The sequence below is a fragment of the Pseudoliparis swirei genome, chromosome 21 (genome assembly GCF_029220125.1).
Source record: "Pseudoliparis swirei isolate HS2019 ecotype Mariana Trench chromosome 21, NWPU_hadal_v1, whole genome shotgun sequence".
NCBI lineage: Eukaryota > Metazoa > Chordata > Actinopteri > Perciformes > Liparidae > Pseudoliparis > Pseudoliparis swirei.
This window is the reverse complement of record NC_079408.1, coordinates 6,547,025-6,567,100: the sequence shown is the minus strand read 5'-3', so window position 1 is coordinate 6,567,100 and position 20,076 is coordinate 6,547,025. Positions and strand designations below refer to the sequence as shown.

The 20,076-nt window shown below is 41.2% G+C and overlaps 1 protein-coding gene across 1 annotated transcript; it reads right to left on the bottom strand.

Moving 5' to 3' along the window:
• Positions 1 to 7,084: 7,084 nt before the first annotated feature.
• LOC130212138 (piggyBac transposable element-derived protein 3-like) lies at positions 7,085 to 8,899 on the bottom strand. Its single transcript, XM_056443278.1, has one exon. The coding sequence runs from the start codon at positions 8,897 to 8,899 to the stop codon at positions 7,085 to 7,087; it is 1,815 nt and encodes a 604-aa protein (XP_056299253.1).
• Positions 8,900 to 20,076: the final 11,177 nt, after the last annotated feature.

Sequence of the window (20,076 nt, the reverse complement as noted above, 5' to 3'; positions counted from 1 at the left end):
GGCGTTTTTACTTCTCATCAAACAAAAAGAGCAGGTATCTGGAAAAATCTGGGAATTGTTAATAAAACATGATTTACCCTTCAACTTCCACTGATATGCATGCAAACTAAGACATCATTTCACACACACACACACACACACACACACTGACAGAAACACATAGACACTCATATACGTACACACACACAGGCAGAGACACACACATACTCACACACACAGACACACACTCTCATACGCACACACTCTTACACACGCACACACACACAGACAGACACACACTCACACACACACACACACAGAATGACAGACACACACAGACACACACTCTCACACACAGACACACACTCAGACACACACATACAGACACTCACATACATACAAACACAGGCAGAATCACACACACACACACACACACACACAAATACACATGCACACACGCATTCTCTGCAGACTGACCCTTGACCTCCCAATTGTCTCTCAGATATAACCCTACTGCTTTATATTTAATATATTATATTTACCTAAATATAAGACTTTGAGGTCGTGGGGGGAATCCCCTCCAAAACTTTCACAAGAGAAAATTGTCACCGTGCCAATAACCCTTATACGATCCTTAAAACCAGTCTTTTAGTTAATTTTTCATACATTCAATCAACTTAAAGATCTGGATTCTTTTCAAATTCAAAGAAGGGGATCTGAATATGAATACCCTACAGGTTTGGACCGATAGCTCTGAGTTAAGGGCCCCAAAAACAAGTCCAAAGGGTCAAATTGGGCCTTATTCTCTTAAATTTGCATATTTTTTGACAAGTGCAAAAATGGCCATAATCTCCTAAATATTCGTCCTGGAAATCCCAAATTGAACACAGACACTCAGGACAGGGCCTACAATGAGTTGATGGGGTGATATTTCCTCTGAAACACCCACAAGAGTTAATTGGCTGTCTGAAATCCAGGACTTGAAGAGGGTGTGTGGTTTAACAAATCTGAGACCCTGTTGTGAGCTTGGGCTGATTTTAACTTTTTTTTCTTCTAAACATGTCAGAGCTTAGCTTTCTTTTGCAGGTTGTAGCCACTCCCAAATGGGTCACAACCATGTAGGCTGGCAACATATAGCACTTAGCATCCCTGCTTGGGAAGGGTTTAAAAACTAAATTCCTTCCTTCAAAGGTTAACAACTCCTTAAATGTTTGTACTATATGAACAATTTCAATTGTATTCTACCCCATTTGGGAGGGGCTACAACCTGGAAAAGAAAGCTAAGCTCTGACATGTTTACCCAATTTGACCCTTTGGACCTGTTTTGGGGCCCTTAACTCAGAGCTATCGGTCCAAACCTGTAGGGTATTCATATTCAGAGGCCCCTCTTTGAATCTGAAAAGAATCCAGATCTTTAAGTTGATTGAAAGTATAAAAAATGTACTAAAAGACTGGTTTTAAGGATCGTACAAGGGTTATTGGCACGGTGACAATTTTCTCTTGTGAAAGTTTTGGAGGGGATTCCCCTCATGACCTCAAAGTCTTATAGTTAGGTAAATATAATATATTAAATATAAAGCAGGAGGGTTATATCTGAGAGACAATTGGGAGGTCAAGGGTCAGTCTGCAGAGTATGCGTGTGTGTGCATGTGTAAATGTGTGTGTGTGGGTGTGTGTGTGAGTGTGTGTGTATGTATGTGAGTGTCTGTATGTGTGTCTGAGTGTGTGTCTGTCATTCTGTGTGTGTGTGTGTGTGAGTGTGTGTCTGTCTGTGTGTGTGTGCGTAAGAGTGTGTGCGTGTGTAAGAGTGTGTGTGTGGGGCCCTCAGTAACACTGGACATTGATATTTATTTTATTGTATTTGTATTGTTATTGATTGTTAATTGTGTCATTATTCTCCTGGTGTGTGTATGCATGTGTGTGAAGGGTTAACAATGGTACAGGCACTCAGGTCAGCTCAGGGGTCCTTCTGGATGAAAGCGAGGGAAAACCTTCCGCTAGTAGTTAGCCAGATAGATCCACAGCCTGCAAGTCTGCAGTGATGTTGCTGAGTGTGTTCTGTTTCTGTGCTTTCAGGTCAGTAAACGTGATTAACTATATAAAGGTAGCGACAGGGATCATCGTCAGTAATCCGAATATGTAATAGGTAATATGTGAATGTATGTCGGAGTTGCGTGAATGTGATGATGTGTCGAAGGGTATATAGTGCGTCAGAGTCATGCTAGCGAGTGAGGAACAGTAGTAACCACCTGTAACCTGTGAGAATGAGAGTTGTGTGAACGTGCAGAATGTCGCCAGGGTGAATGGAGTAGTTAGAGTGATAGTGTAAGCCAATGTGTTGTTTGTATGTATATGTATAAAGTAGTTAGCCAGATAGATCCACAGCCTGCAAGTCTGCAGTGATGTTGCTGAGTGTGTTCTGTTTCTGTGCTTTCAGTTTCCGTGAGTTGATATAAACCATTCAAAAACCATACACGCCTGGATGTCATATGTCCAAGTGTGCAACATGTGCGTATGAGAGTGTGTGTCTGTGTGTGTGAGTATGTGTGTGTGTGTACGTATATGAGTGTCTATGTGTTTCTGTCAGTGTGTGTGTGTGTGTGTGTGTGAAACGATGTATTAGTTTGCATGCATATCAGTGGAAGTTGAAGGGTAAATCATGTTTTATTAACAATTCCCAAATTATTTCCCAGATTTTTCCGGGTACCTGCTCTTTTTGTTTGATGAGAAGTAAACACACCTGTAAATAACACCATGAAGGGTTTATTGTTTTGAGTTGTTTGACTGTTTGGCATTTTCCTTATTGATTTTGATGTATGTATGCCTTTTATATTGTATTGTTTGAATAAATATAGACGTTTTATACTACTTCCGCTTAACAGATAAATCGGACTTTTATTTTGAAAGGTTAAAAGGAAACGCACTTTTTTTTAGGTTAAAATGCGAACTTTATGGTATAGATTACGGACAGATGCGCATTTTATAACAAGTTTAATAGTTGATTTGACCCGTATGGGACTGACTCTGTTAAGGTGGTGATGAGGTGGTGATAGTGTACGAGTTTTAATTAATGTATTGTCACCTAAAAAAAGAAAATAAAGGAGAGTCACCAGCAGTAAGTCTTCACGCCAATTCATATGATCCGTTACAACGCTTATTGTTGTCAGAATACGCAGGCGAAACAACAGATACAATAATAATAAATAAGACTAGAGGACGCTTTTTACAATTCATAACAGCATTGTAGAAAAGAGAGAGAACAAACGGCAAAGATACGTTGATCAGAGACGTATTTGTAATTATAATACGTCAAATGCAAACGTAATCTGGAGAGAAATACGTTTCACTTAAACGTAATTTGGAGAGAAATACGTTTCAGTCAAACGTAACTGCAAATTGTATTTTAGGTCTGGGGGAACGTAATTTTTGTGATACAGGGTTGTGTAGCCTATATCCCGCTAACGTTACCTCGGCTTAAAAGTAAACCACGGTTGAGATAGCAATTCAGACGGAGTTGTGAGGGTTACATTTTTGCAAGATGTGAAAGGTACAGTTTGTGAATTGAAAGTTGCTCTTTCAGACAAACTACGCAATGCAGAGAAATGGTGACTCTTCCAATTAAATGAAAACGCATTAAGTAGAACCCAAAAGCGTAAACCTCAATTATTTAAGGTACTGCAGTTCAGGAGAGGGAAATACAGCTAATTCTCACTCTGTAAAACCGGCCATAGTTTGTGTCTTTGCATTAAAAATAATGTTCTAACAATCTTCCAAGCTTGAATGGTACACATCGTAGTTAAAGGTGCTGTATAAACGATTGGGAGGATGACAACACACACGGAGGGACGGCACCTTAATTCTAATATCTTTATCAGAAACCACTTTTACCTCATGCCATATTTTTGTTCATAAAAACCTTATTTTAATTTTGCGTGCTGTAGAAATATTTCCGACTGAAATGTGGTGAAACAGAAGTATGAAGGAACTACATTCAATACTCAAGTCATTAAAATGTACAGTACTTGAATACATGCCCTTTATTGCTTCCCAGGAATAACACACTTTCTAACACAATCAACAGGTGCTTCTACCTCTGCTGTTGGACACTGACAAATGGAACATTGTTTTTCTTTTCCCGGTCAATTGTAAAAGACTTGGATTTGACTTTTTTTTATTCCCAGCAGAGCCATTCATCACGCTGCCAGGGCAAGAGAGCTCGCAGCTTCGATGCAGGTGTTCACCCTGATCGCCACAGACAATGATTATCACATGCATTCAACGTCCAACAATATGATCATGTCTACACACACACACTCATGGGCATGCGTGCACAGAGAAGACAGCAGAGCATCAATATTGAGGACCAGTCTGTTATAGTTACAGAACCAGAGAGTCTCATTGTTGACATGCAGGCTACACAAACCCGTCTGTTTAGTGCCGAGTGCACACAAACAATTCATTGTGCGTCGCGACAACAGTGCATTTCAAAAGAAATAGATTTGATGTTGATAGTCAAAGTCAAACAAGCATGCTGACAATGCAACGCAGTTTATATACTCGGGAATGAGGAGACGGGGGGACGGTGTGGGTGGGGGGGGGGGGGAGCATTTGCTGCTGTTGGTCTTTCTCTTCCTCTGCCCATCACTCTTTTCTTTCCCGCTCATGCTTTCAACACTGCAGGGTTTCCGCTCAGCGCATGCAGTTTTCTAATCATCCAAAAGAGGACAGTGTGGAACACGCCATCTCCAGGGAGAATGCAGAGGGATATAGGCAGGCGGAGAGAAACGTGGGGGACGACAAGAAGCGGCGATGCAATGTCCCGGGTGCTGAGAGAAAAAGGATCAAACAGAGCGAGTGTGAAATGTGTCATTTGTGTCTTGTGGTTTCAGTTCATTACGGTACGGAAAAAAAGAAAACGCAAATTGTTTATTGTTTGCTCTGTCAAATTGTCCTTTTTCCATTCTTTTCTCCACAAGAAAGAGGACGAAATGTATGTAAAATAAAAATGAGAGGCATCACTAGACAAAACAATCCACCCTGGGGGGGGGGGGGGGGGTCTCTCTCTCTCTGAGCTCATTTCAAGTCTGTACAGACACAGAGCAAGGCGATGAGGCATTATTACAATGGCGTGTCACTCCGACCTGCATATTCAGCGGGCATAAAATCACTCAGAGGTGGAGGGTGGAGAGGGGAAGAGAGTAGAGGAGGGGGATGGAAAAGAGGAGAGAGAGATGGGTTGATGGCTAAAGACAAAGTGAGAGATGGGGGGGGGGGGAATGGCGATGCGGGGCGTTAGAGGAAGCGAAACAGACAGCTGCGTGAAGCTCACAGGAAGAGGCAGCAGCCAGGGGAGAGACGCTGCACGTTGCGGGAGTGAGCCGCCCTGACACACGGGGTAGCGGAGCGGACAGGGCCGACACAATGGAGGCAGGCAGGGGGATCACTGGGAGGCAATATGATTTACAGGAGGGCTGTAGCCACTTCAGGTTTGCTGTTGCCTCCGCAGACCAAAAAGAAAAAGGCTCAGTGGGGATGCATCCATTCAGCTCCCCCCCCCCCCCCCTCTCTTTCCCTTAGACTCCTCAACAAACGCTGAGATGTATAGGAGCTACAGAGGAAGGTAATTTATTGAAAGCGACGTGGATGAAAAGGGTCGCACGAGAACCCGGACGTGCTGCCGCTAAGCAGTAGCTGCCTGATTGGTGAGCGGCCACTTTGTCCTCGACGAGACTCACGGTCAACTCTCGACATCTGGCGAGGGAAATCGGCCTTCTGCAAACATTGTTCAATGTATCAACAAGATTTTACTGGCTAGGTGTGTTATTTTCTTTTAAATATCAGATCTACCACTGAAGCAATTTTATTCATCTTTGGATTGACATGTTTAAGCTTTCCCAGTTCTGTTAGCGAAAAAAACTTTGATTAGATTGGATAATCCTTTATTTGTCCCACAGTGGGGACATTTCAGGATCACAGCAGTTAGAGCATTAATAGAAAATAAAAACACAAAAAACAATCACAATACTAAATACTAATACTAAATATACAGAGGAAACAAAATATACACACAAAGCAGTGACCAAAATGAATTTCCAGCAGAGGTGGTCTTGGTTTTGATAAAGAGGAAGTCTGCAGTGAATTAAAGCACAATAAACAATGTGCTTATTAACATATGCCAGGTGTCAAAGGCCTTGCTCTTCTTATGGATTTTCTCTTGAGCTATAACATACATAAGCACCATTTTGAGATGCTTTCCAGGCTCATGGTATGTTTTTTTTTAATGACATTTATTTGACAGCCTTTGTGACAAATTACAAAAAAATATCCAATCCAGTTCTAAAATGTGATGCATAAAAAACCACACACAATTATGTTGAATAGTTAACAGATTACACAATGACGAGAGTAGTGCTATTTCAGTAATATGGATGATACATATGACAGTTCAGGGGGACTATACCAATGCATTCTGGAATAATAATGCATTATTACATCAGGAAAAATATAGTACATTCGTACCTCACTATGTAATCACACCTGGATATTGTAATACAGTCTTAACACCATTATTACTATTCATATTATTATTACTAGTAATGCCCGGTATTATAACAGTTTGTCTTGGAAATAAACATGCTTGTAATTGTGTAATAAAGGAGGAGGCCATCCAGTAATGGTTGAAAAGAGATATCCGTTTCCTGGAGCACAGGACAGCCGCCACAACGTCCTATACTTTAACCCTTTAATGTCCTCACCAAGAAAAAAGTAATGGAAAAATTATTTCTTTGCATATTTTACTTCTTTGGGGCAGTAATAACAACAATCAAAAACATTTTTGGATACAGACCTCACAATTTTGTAAATACAGGCATCTACCAAACGGTTGAGATGTCACTTTATGGTAAAAGTACCAAAATAGTAGAATTAGTCAAATACAATGTAACATGGCAGTAATAAACAGCATAAATGTTAGATACACTTCTGATTTTTGGTGATATGCTATTTTGTTTTTCATTCAAACAAAGGGAACACTGCAAAACACAGAACAACTTTGCATTTCGATCATTTCAGTCTCAATACTCCTCATCTGTGCATTAGATCCACTTTATTTCTCATGGTATGCTACAAAGCATTGCTGGTTTGCATTCAAACACAGGAAAACATTGCATTTCTGACACTTCCATCTTGACACACCCTTTGGACACAGGTTGCACCTCCCACGCTTGTCACAGTGAAGCGGCCAATGTCCACAGTTGTCGTAACGCACATCTGGTTGTGGTTGTGAGGGTCTTGGGGTGTAGCGTTTCTTCTGAGGTAGTGGAGAGCAGGACGATGGTCGGCCAACTTTGGGTGCTGGCTTGTTGACTCTCATCAAACTGTGGGCAACTGCCAGGCGGAATCTTTTGAGAGGCATTGGTTTTTCATTCAGTAGGCCACAATCCCTCTTGTAGACCAGCCAGGAATTTGAGATGCACAAGTCAAGGATGTATCCAAAGAGGGGAATGTACCATCGCCATGACTTGGCAGGGGTCTTGTATAGGTGTACCAGCATGTCAGAAAGATCAATGCCTCCCATATGCTGATTGTAGGCAGGAATGAGTGATGGGCACGGGACATTAATCTTTGCACGGGCCACTTTGCTCCACCGTTTGACAGTTGAAAGAGGCATGATCCCACAGGCATTGCTCAGAAGGTTGACGCATTTGTTGTCATACCATTTCACTGCGATCACCCCTTCAGCAGACCTGTAATCAAAAGCTCCACGTCCTTTCTTCATCAGCTGTTTGTCTACCATCAAGGTAGCTCCACCAATGCGGTTTGGTCGGACAGTGCCAATGAACTTGACACCCAAGTTTGCGTTCAGCTTCTGGATCAAGTTGAAACTGGTGAAGTAGTTGTCACAGAAGACAACAGAAAGACGTGGCTGTGTTATGGTTTTGCATAATGTTATTACCATTAGAAGTAGCCCCTGCTCCTCCTCACTTAGGGCAACATTGAATGTGGATACCCCTTGATAGAGCAGTAGGTCATGGATGATGCCAGATGAACTGGCTCGGCAGAACAATTTAAAGCCCCATTTGTCTGGCTTGTTGGCAATATATTGGCGGAGAGTGCCAGCCCGTGTGCCTTTATATGCCACCATGACCTCATCCACACTGTGCTTGTAAGTGGATGGAATCAGGAGACACTGCTCACGAAGCATATCAAAGAGGGGGCGGATTTTGTAAAATCTGTCTGGACTGTCGTTACACTGTTGATTATCATTAAAATGAATGAACCGGCGTAACAGCTGGAATCTCTTCTTCGGCATGATATCAGCTATCAGATCAAAACGTGACTCGTGGTGCCAGTAGTCTTCCATGGCTGGGAAGTTGAACACACCCATGAAGAGTAGTATTGACAGGAAATCTTCAATCTCTTCAGGGCTAGTCTTGATTGGATCACTCAACTCATGGGCAGAGTACAGATTGGTATGATGAGCAATATGTTCAATCATCTCGTCAGTGAAGAGCATTTTGAAGTACTGGAAGGGTGTCTTTACAGCCTCAGGGGGTTCAAATCTTGATTCAGGAACCTGGAATTCCTCAATGTCTTCATGCTTCCAGATTCTCCTTGTGCTTTTGTTTGGATCAGGTGGGTCCTCTGGCTCCTCCATGGAAACTGTTTTTAGGGTGTTCTTCCCTTTTCTGCTCTTCTTACAAGGAGGCAGTGTTGAAGTTGTGCTTGTTGAGGCAACCTCTTCCTTATCCATGGATTCAAAAGAAGTGTCCCCAGTGTCTTCTGCATGTGTGGGCTGATAATCAGGATCCTCAATTTGGTCATCGTCATCACTCAGATCAGCATCAGAGTCTTGAGGATTTTCTGGTATAAGTGCCAAAAAGTTGCGTGGCCTTGCACCGTAAAAAGATTTAGCATCCATCTGTTGTTTGTAAACCAGAAAGGAATGGAATACCATTACATATATATTAACTGCAGTGAATATTCATATCTATTGTTTTTTATTATCTTCGAATCACTACGTTTACCATAACATGCTAAATCAACCATTCGGTAACAACAGTTATTTCGACAGGAAAAAATCCTACTTATGAAATCCTTTTAGCATATATAAGATGAAATAACATTAACTGTATCATATTGACAACAATGAATAATCAGATGTGTTTTATTTCAAAGCAAATACTGACTTTTATTTACATTAGCTTAACTCGCTACCTATATTATGAACTGACAATTAAACCGTTTGGTAGAGCATGTTTTTTGGAAATTATTTGACCCTTATTCCGGTTTTTTTTTTGGTATCAAGTTACATAATTCTGTTCAGTAAGACCTCAAGTGCTGTAATATGTCAAATAAATTCACTTACCTTTGAGATTTTCACCAAATAATGTCCACATGTCTGGAGGAAAATTTGTCTTGCTAACTTCCTGTGAAGAGGCAAGCTAAGAAGGCCTATTTCTTAAAGACACAGTGACATCTAGTAGATTTTTTTACAATAAGATACCTCAACCAAGTGGTAGAGATAGCTCAATCAGGTTAAGTTATGGTCAATACATTTTTTCAATTAGATATAGTGACTCAAAATGTGCTCTACCAAAATGTAGAGCAGGCAGTTAAAGGGTTAAACACACACCCTCCTAATTCCACATTCTTGTAGAAAATGGGTTCACTGAACATTCACACATGCATGAAGTGACAGGCCTGACAAAAACGCATGGCAAGTAAATTGGTAGCCTGTCAAGGGCATCAAATCCCAGATTAGTAGCGCTGGACTCTGAATAGCACTGGTGTTGTTGGCAGCCAAGTCATGTATTCATAATGCTGCATCATGCTGTTATCACTGCCCTTTTAAAGACTAATCAACCCATTGAAGACATGTTTTGCTAACGGCACTGTAGCTATGGCAACGCCAACCTGGTTGGACCTCAGAAATCAATACATCTGTAATCTGGCATTTCTATATAGGCTCTCCTGCTTTATAGCTGCAGTATTGAGTTATGGGTCCCCAGTAATTACTGGGAGTCTGACCTGGAGCTTCACAAGTGGGTGCTCAAGGATCTTTAGTTTGTTTAGAATGGCTTGTCAAAGTAGACGCAGGAAGCTTGAAGAAGACAACGTTTAACCCCACATCTATTACAATGTTCATCAGGCTGCGCGACCTAACGCCACACGGTTAAACAGGTTGTCTGAGGGAAATCTACCAGCATATACACATTGATCGGAAACACTTTTATTTTGATTGCATGGATTGATTATGAATGGGACTATTTGTCAAAATAGTCATATTTTAATTGACATAACAATAATGCACTAGTTTTAACAAGAAAAAATCAAGGTGAATGTAAAGTATGTGGTACTATGATATTGTTAAAAGCTATAGCATTGATTTTTAAACTGAATCCCCACTCAAGATCCTGTTGAAACATATATATAAATCACTGCATATTGTTCATGTTTCATACTTTATTAAGCTGGGGAAACCTTAAAATGAGTCCGCTTGAAAGGAAAACAGAGTTAAATGGTACTTGATACAATATGGAACGTAGAAATCAGAGTAGGCGATTAATAATGGATTTATTTCATAACATCATTTAAGGAGCAATCTCTTTGTTTCACTGTATGAAATAAAGAATGGCTTCCTAGGCTACTGCAACAGATTTCTACCAGTGCATGTGGGAGACATTCGACAAAAGAATATATTCTTAGCCATCTAATTGCAAGGTGCACAAAGGAGTTTTGACAGTCTTCTGCATATTACTTTGACATTCTTAACACTGAAGATTACTTTGACTCTTTCATTGTACGGTTGACAATTTTGAAAAATGCGTTAAAAAGGATCTTAAGCATATTACTAACCTTTTGGTCTTTTGTACTTTCTTCCCGTCTTCTGAAGATGTGAAGAAATTTTCTCATGCTTTTGCCTGGGTGCGTTTCTATTTCCGTCATTGTCATCGTGGATAATTAGCGGCTGATCATATCAACAATAAACGCACGTTGTCCTCCACCGTTTACCTCATCTGCAGCCACAGACAGAGACCCAGTCGCGCAATCTCTCACTATCGGCATCCTCTGAGCACAATCTGCTCGGAGTAAATGACACCTGCTAGAGCAACATAAATACATCTGAATGGTCCATTGACGGCGCCGAGGCATTTAGGCGCCTGGATGGGCTTGAGCTGCGAAGCTAGCGACAAGCTCAGGCGCACGAAACGCCAATCACAGCCTTTAAGATCCGGCGGGAAATGAGTTGTTTATGCTAAATGAGGCTCTTAGCGGCACCCTCACTGTTCAATATTGATTCAATGAATGCGATTTGTAAATACGAGAAGTAGTGTCAGTATTCCACTCTGTGAAACATCTTCTTCCACATGAAGCAGCAGCTGGAAGAAGGAAGAACAGGAAGGCTGAATGCTGTTGTATTTTTGGCGTGACAACAGGGAAATACAGGCATCTGTTGTTATGCTGCACACATGGGTTACCACTAGTAAATCAGTGGGTGCTATGAATTTTTCTTTTGGTTTTCTTTTTCTTTTTCCTGTTTTTTTGTTGTTGCTTGTACAACATTTTATGTTTTGATCCATGTGTGTGTGTACTGTCTGTGTGCCTGTAGTAGTTGGGAGGCGGGGCTAAAGGGTTCGGGGAGGGGCCGTCCAACTCCTCATCTCAGAGGAGCCTACAGACCTCGGTCTTTGGACGGTCCTCCATTTGTACATTTTTTCTGTTGTTAATGTCTGTCAGTATGTACACGTTATGTATGTACCAATGGAAAATAAATTACTTACTTATTATTTCACGTGAACATTTTACACAATATATACAATTTTAAAACTAGTAGGATAATAGTGTATCTGAGTCGGATAATAAGGTCTTCTGTGAACACGTTTTTTTCCGCATAGTTTAGAGCCCACTCAGAAAAAGATGTCATATGCACCAATAAGAACTCACAATTGGTCCGTCTCACAATCGTCTCATAATTTTGCGACAGTTATGGGATTATTTGCGTGTGTTTTACCAGGGAGACAACTCTGTTCAAAGCACAGCCAAGCAGTCAAAACATGTTGTTTCTGATTGTTGAAGAGCAACTTTTCCTTTTCACCTTGTGCGTGTCCTCTTCAGAAAAAAATAAAATAAATGCATTTGATATTTGACAGCACTGCTACAGATCTGACGGATCCTCATGTCTCCACCCTCACCGACTGCTCACATTGAGATTCAGAGCTGCTGCTTTCTGCAGCATTTTACACTATAACGCCGACCCATTTTAAATGAATGGATTAAGTGTTAAGTTATCTTTGAACCCTTGGTGAATGATCCCCAAATAATGTTTTGTTTCCTCATTTTTATTCCAATTGTTGTATATTTAGTCATGGATATTGAGTTTCCAGGTGTGTTAAATACATACCAATTAAAATTGTTCGTCGCCCAAAAGAATAGACAAAAAAGAAGAAAATAAAGTACACATAATATACGTAATGGACCATTAGAATGAAAGCCATTACAGGTGTCATTCAGAGTGTCTGTCCTCACTGTTTTCATATCTTCAAATGGAATGATGTAGTTTAATCTCAAAGCTACAGAATCAAAAAAGTAACTCAAATATTGAAAAACTTGACTTCATAAGCAGTCGGCATTAAATTCAACTTGTTAACGTGATGCGCTAAGTTTAAATGCAACATGTCAAATGTCCTCCTTGAGGCAGTGAAACCCGTTTGGCAATTACCGAGTCGAAGCTCTGAAAATGGGGTAGAATGGCAAAATGTTGGAGTGAAAAGAAAGTGACAGGAGCTCTGATGGTGCGAGTGTATTGGTAATGTGAGGAGTCACCTGCCTTACAAAATGGCACACTAGGGCCTTGATCAGCGCACGCTGAACTCTTGCACTTCAGGCGTGGAAGATATCATTCACCGCTCACAAGTCATCGTCTTTGAAATGCGGCGCCGCTCGCGTTATTGCTTTAATTTCGATCTCCTTCATTTCTTCGCGGGAAGAGGTGACGTGAAAAGTGGGGCACTAGGATCCATTTCAAATTTTTATAATGAGATGCCTTTCAAGAAATCTAAAATAAAGTCTAACGGATACATTGAGACCAACGTGATCCTTTCAATTAGTTTTAATTAACAGCTGCCTCTTGGTTTCACCACATCAAACGGTTTGGCGACTGTAAGTGTGTTTGAAGACGTGTGTTTTTTGTGAGCAAAGTGCAGAGGTGTGCACATTATAATGCTCAGCATGGTGTGTGTGTGTGTCGGATGGAAGACCGGAAAGTTTTGGAGGGAAACCCGAAGGGGGGGGGGGTTTTGCTCTAAATGTTAAGAGTGTTTTGATTGTAATTGCTTTTCTGCTTGGTTGCAGTTTGTCAGGACCACCGCGGGAAGAAGAACATACATTACGGGGATTAAACTAATCTGAATGTAGCTCCTCACATTCATGGCGGCGCTTATTTTCAGATTAGAGAAGCAGAAGCCAAGATCTGTCTTCTTGCACACCATGATTAGCCACATAGGGAGTTTATGATAGAAAATAAATAAATAACGTGTCACATAAGCAGTGCCCCCCCCCGCTCACCGTGGGTGCCCTTTCCTATCTCAGGGGGGGCATCATGAAGGAGTTATGCTTAAGGCACCAACATGGCTAGCAGCGGCACTGCACATAAGTAAAGCCATATTTCTGCTACTTACATATATATAAATATATATGTGTGTATCTTGTCATCTGCATGTCACACCAATTACTTTCACGTGAAAAAACAACGGGTCTGAAGTTAAGTTCACTCGGATGGAGCACATCAATCAACACATGTGCCGTTACTGCAACGCAGATGTGGCTGAAAATAGTCACGTTCACAGGCATCATTCTTACCTGCCAGGGAAATGCGTGGGGTATAGAAATGTGTTGCATTGTCTCCGTCAATACATTGGGACAGCTGCTCTGAAGAAAAGCGTTAAAAAAAGCAATTCAGAGAGCGAATGGCTCAATGAAATGCTGGAGACTCAAAGCCATAAAAAAAGAGAGGGGAAAACATCATGGAACAGCAGTTGCATTATCTTGGCTGAAATCATGTGCCATGTTGGCAAGTCAATGAGATATAGTCGGCCCGTGTGAGAGATTGTCTGACAAAGGCGAGCTATCAACTGCGGGAAAACAACGATGCATATAGGAACATGACTTACTGAAGGCTAGAGGGGGGGAGAGGGGGAATATTTAAGTGAATCAAGCTTTAAAAGGCTAACATATCTTGATAAAGAGGTGGAAGTCTGTTTCATATATCTGATTACCAAGAGCAAACACATGAATGCTTGTAAACAAGCATGTATCCAGGTGAAAATAGCCTTACCTTGGGTATGAACTAATCTATAAACAAGAATCGTCTCCAACTAAAGTTCCAATCTAAAAAGTAGGCGGCCAAATAGAGCTCACTATTTGAAAGGATGTTCCTCTAAATTCGGTCTATTACAACTTGGTATTTGGATATAATGAACTTGTGCGTTTACCCGAGGGTGCTATTAATTATAGTCTTCCTGACTCTTCTGCACCAGCGGGAGATTGACTTCATTAGGACATACTGACCAAGAAAAAAGAAAAAAAAGGGGCTGACATTTCTTGAATTTCCTCTAAAACATTTTTTTTTTACTGCCTCTCAATGTAACCCTAATTAACCTTGTGCTTTAAAAAAAGTTAGTTTACATTGGGGAAGAAAATAATTGAGAAGGCTCGTTACAAAATAACAATAATTCTATGATCACGACACCTCAGTAGATGTATACAGATAACACAATACTATTAAGTATGCCAGAAAATGATGATACCCCCGAGCATAATATGTCAAATATAGTGCCAAAGAAAATACAATGCCAAAAAATACCAGGCTGTCCTATTAATAGGATCTCATTTGGCAAGCCTGCATGTTTTTATCGCCACTATGACCCACAATCTTCAGCTATCTGCAGTGTGGAGATGAGAAGGAGGGGCTACATCCAAGGTGCAATGTTATGACGGAGTAGTACGTCCCAATTAAATGCACACTGCATGTAAAAGTAGAGCTGCTTTGTCAGAGCAGCTGGAGCATGAAATAAAAGTAAAAAGAAACAGCAAGCGATTTGGAACACAGTGATAGTGTTTGAGCAAGACTTCACCTCATCATCAACCTTTGCTCATCCGGGACCGATATTTAAGAACGTTCAACCCTCTCTAGCTCCCACATGAGATGTTTCACCCAGCACTTTAATTACATGTCCAAGAGGCCAAGCTCTTCCCTTCCACTACAATCTGTTACATACATATTTATTTTATCTTTAGGCGTTATATACTATACTTTTGAGTAAACTGTGTTATTCTTGGGCATTTGATAAACTGCCTGATTGGCCGTGGTACTGAAGTTAAATGGCCCGATGCAACCGCTAAATAATCCTTCTTTAACACGTACCGCCAGCGTGACAATCAACATCGTGGCAAAACAACAGAGAAAATGTATGTTGATAGTTCCCTATGGAGGCACTTTGAATATACTGTACAATGATTCCATATGACTTTGTAGCTGAGGAGAAAGTGTGTCATTGATGAGCTGGTGGGGGAAAATAAAGAAGAGAAAAAGAACGGAGCTTAAAAAACCGCCACAAACCAGCTTAGTGGCGTTTTTAGGAGGAAAGCCAACTCTTTGAAGGCGGGTCCAAGTCGGCCTCAGCTATAGGGGCTTGTTCAGTAACATTCTTCTAACCTTATAAACACCCCCACCTCCCACATGCTGCTGCGCATTGACTGAAACAGTGCTTATATTCAATTAATCTTTTATCTCAAGCCGGTGGCTGTGTTTTCAGTCTGTGCCAAACGTGGAGTTGTTTAGGTCCTCTCTTAAATCCGGGCAGTAAATAGATCTCAACTTCGTGCGGCTGTAATGTCCTCTGTTTGGAGTCTGGTGGCTTTTGGGCAGTGCCAGGCGCGTACAGTGGGGATATTGTGTATCTGTATGCAGTCCAGAGGAATTAGCATCCTTTTATTCATAATCGTGTGCTTGATGATTTACGGTTTGATCCTGTGTGCAGCGGTTAAGGGCCAATGGGGCAGATGTCTTTCAAAGAGTGGGATTTTTCTCTTTTGCAATGATCAAAGCTTGACAGATATTTCATATTATTAAATGATAAGCAGATAAACCACTTGTGGCCACAGGGGGGAATTACAGACAACATTTTTTTTTTATCAACTCAAATTCAAATTAGTCAGAATGAATAAAAAGGGATTGACATGCAATCACTTCATATTGAACATAGCAGCAAAACATCCGACATAAGTAGAGTGATGTTAATTTGGAGTCTTGTTTCCAAGCACTTTACCGTTAAAAGCCCAATATTCAATCTGTTTTTTGGGTATTTCTTTGGTCTCCATCACCAACTGGGGCAAACATCCGTCTCCTGAGCTGCACAATGTTCTTTGTGTGGTAACTTTGTGTGTCTGCCATGTGGCTGTGGGCTGCTCGTGTGCCGTTGGTTTATTAAAGTTTTTTGTTCCACTAAAACAAGATGCAGACTGAATAAGTGTTGAAAATGAGCCCCCCAGAACAATAAAAAGGGTTAAAAATGTATTATCCGTAGGTTGGTCTCACACTTTTCCATACAAAAAAGATAAGCGCAGTAATAATTTGGAATGAGGATGACAATCTATTATGTCTCTGCATTGTAAGATAACCTCTCTGTAACTGACTGATACTTGTCTGCTAGTGCCTCCCACAAAGCACTCACTCCCAACTCATATGTTATACTGCCCGTCTTCCGAATGTCTACAGGATAACCCTTTCAAATCCAGGAACTATCTGCATGACATTCATGCCATGTGAAGGCTGTGGTAGGATGAGGCTCAGAAGCCTGCTGAGGGGGGAGGGTTGGGTTATGGCTCTGTACGCTCCCAGCATTCACCCAGTTAGACAATGCCTTGATGAAACATGACAGCGTAACTTTCACAGCCATGTTGGGGCTAATGCTTTTAAAATGCTAGCAACTGCACTGTTTTGTACCTCTTGCTGGGAAAAGAGAATTTTAAATGGCCACTCACTAACGCTTTGTTTACCAGCGGTACTGGAGGAATAGAAAAAATGAGAAAAACCCCGTCCAGAGACACACTGCCAGCCCAAGAGCGAGTGTCTGCAAAAATGACATGTTTTATTTGAAGTGAAAATCCAGCGAAAAATAGAAGTCCATGCTATGCCATTGATCCCTAAGAATACCTAATATGGTACATATTGAATTATTTGTGAGCATAAACAATCTCATGAGGCCTGAGTCGTGATGCCACCGAGAAACAAGAGACGGTCCGTTTCTCTATTCCTACACATCTGAACCTGTGGAGTCGTACAGATGGCCTTCTCATTGTCGACATTGCCTCTAATTACCAACACACACCAGAAATGACCTCGGGTGATGTCACCGGGTACTTCAGTCTATTCAGATCCTGCTAATTTAAAAGGCAAGGCTGGTAGTGTTTCTTTCCTTTGCTTGCATTTGTGGCCATCAGGGAACTGCGGGAAGCCCATAAGATCGTCTGTCTGTGTGTGTTTGTGTGTGTGTGTGAGTGTGTGTGTGTGTGTGTAAGTAATTTACGCCATGTTGGTAGCTGTGCAGCTGATTGATATCTTGAGTGAACCTTCGGCTGAAAGGTCCCCCAGCACCAGATGAAAGGCAGGATTAAGAGAAGAGGGGTTGAGCTGCATTGAGCACCGGGAAGTGAATCGGGGGAGATGAGATGAGGAAATAATATAGAAAGGGTCCCTTGCCTTCAGAAAAAAAGGGTCCGACACACACAGAGGGCTTATGAGATGCAGAGGAGTTTTTGGAGATTGAATGATCTGTTGCAGAGAGTTGGCAGCTTTCCCGACTAAGTTCCCAGTCCTCTGAAGGGGAGGAAGAAATCCAATCTTGATGGCGAAGAAAGATATTAGAATTAGAAAAATCAGAGAAGCGAGGTCAGCAAAATGCAATTTACCCAGAGTTCTTACTTCACACAATCTACCACTTATTCCACATTTGATAATTAGCTCTGATTTATAGATCCACAACGTATAGACCCAAACCATTTCCCTAAGGGTGTTGATCTTCGCCGACTGACATTGGTGTCTCCTTGTCTGCATATGTTCTTCAGAGCTGTGCCTGTTGTTGTTGTTGATCTTGTCTCGAGTCACAAATAGACCGATCGTGATGCACAATGTGATTTAAATCAGCTGATAAAAGAGGCTATCATTGGTGCACGGGGCCCAGAGCTGAACATCCCAATCATGCAGCTTGATGATGAGACGGAGATCGCTATTGATCCACTTGGGCACTCGGTTTCCTCTTCGCCCGCCCACACCGGGGACAACACACTGCCACCTAAATGGGGCCTTTTTACGATTGATTGCTTCATCCGGGGAAGGGCTCATCGAGATTCAACCCAAATTAAGCACAATGTTCACGTTGTGCCTTTTTCGGATAGTTATTTTCACCCTGTCAGACATCGTGTAACTTTATGGCATGAGTACGGTTTCTTTCTGTCAAGGAACGGTGATCACAAAAGACGGATACAAAAAACACAGCAAAATATAGAAGCTCATGTACAACCATGTCAAAAAGAATTTGATTCTCGCAGATGAAGAGAATAACACGAAGAAATAAAAAAACTCAAATAAAACAAAACAATCTAAAAAGCATGTGAGACAACAGAGATGTTCTGCATATGATTAGGCATGACGGGATAACAACAAGCAACGTGACGTGACTTATTTGCATAGAGAAAGTACTCCAACCTTTCTTTCTCTGCACTTAAAAGTCAGTGACTTATGTTTTCAGCAATAAAAACACTTTAGGGAGACAAATACAAAAGATATAACTCCTAAATAATTGCGTGCAGGAAAAGACTTCATTTATGGCTCATGTCAGTTACTCAATTTACACGTAGCTATATGCTTCTTAGACGGAACAAATAGTAAGTAAGCAGCTCTCAAAATGATAATTATGAACAATAAAAAATGAGTTATCAGCCGCTTAAAGTGACAAGATTACTTTTATTTATTTATGATCGGCACAGTCTGTTGCTGTTTCCGGGCCCACTAAGGAGAGATGAATGCAAAGCAAAAGAAAAAAGTCTTTTGCATCCTAATTGGCGACATATCCACGAGTCATGCTTTATCTTTACTTCATTTCGACGGTGTTTTACAGAAAATGTCCCTGTATTTAATGTCCCCTGGCGAAAGGCAAAAAGATGACAGACCCCACTACTGCACCACTAATTGGCTGCAAGAAACATTCAAACAAAAGTTTAGACACTATTTTCAGAAAAACAGGAAAAAAATTAATAACTCAGGCACCTTGTTATTCAAATTATTCAGCGCGGATTCAGAAAACATGCCATTAATGATGTAACGGAATAAATGCTTTGCGACGGCCCCCGATGAAGTCATGCAGACAAAAGCACCACACTGCTTTTCAATTATTTTACGGAAGTGAGAATGCCCTATAGCAGTTGTTTCCTTCGTTATTTCATTTTGATGATTATGATGATACAAGCCGAGGGAATGTGATCGTTTGAAAAACTGGCAGCGGTTGTACGGGGAGCTGCTGGAAACCGCTCACACGGGAAATAGATGTGCGGAGACGTTGTGTGCGTTACCGTATTGAGCGTCTGTGCAATAGTTAGAGCAGTTTGTTTTTTACCGCGTGAAACTTTATCATCACGCATTACTGCGCCTGCAGCCGCCGTAAATTCCACATCCGTCTGTGTTTACCCCGTCGCGTTAGCTTCCTTACCGATATGCGCTTCATCGTGAACAAAAGGACGGAGAGAACGCGTCGCTCTTTGCCACTGAATAATGTACACAGTTTTATATTCACACCGCTGGTCTCAATCAAACGTCTCTCGCTGCATGTGAAAGTCTGTGTAAATCTGAATAAAAGCAGTGATTGTTTACACTGCATATATATTCCTTATTTTACGATCATGTGTTTCCATCATTGATGTCAAATCTACATAAGACTTTGGCTAAAACTCGAGTCGGAATCCGAGTACATCAGTATGACCCTATTTTACCCTCACATATGTTCCCAGTTCTTCCCGCACTGTGGTTTATAATACATGAAA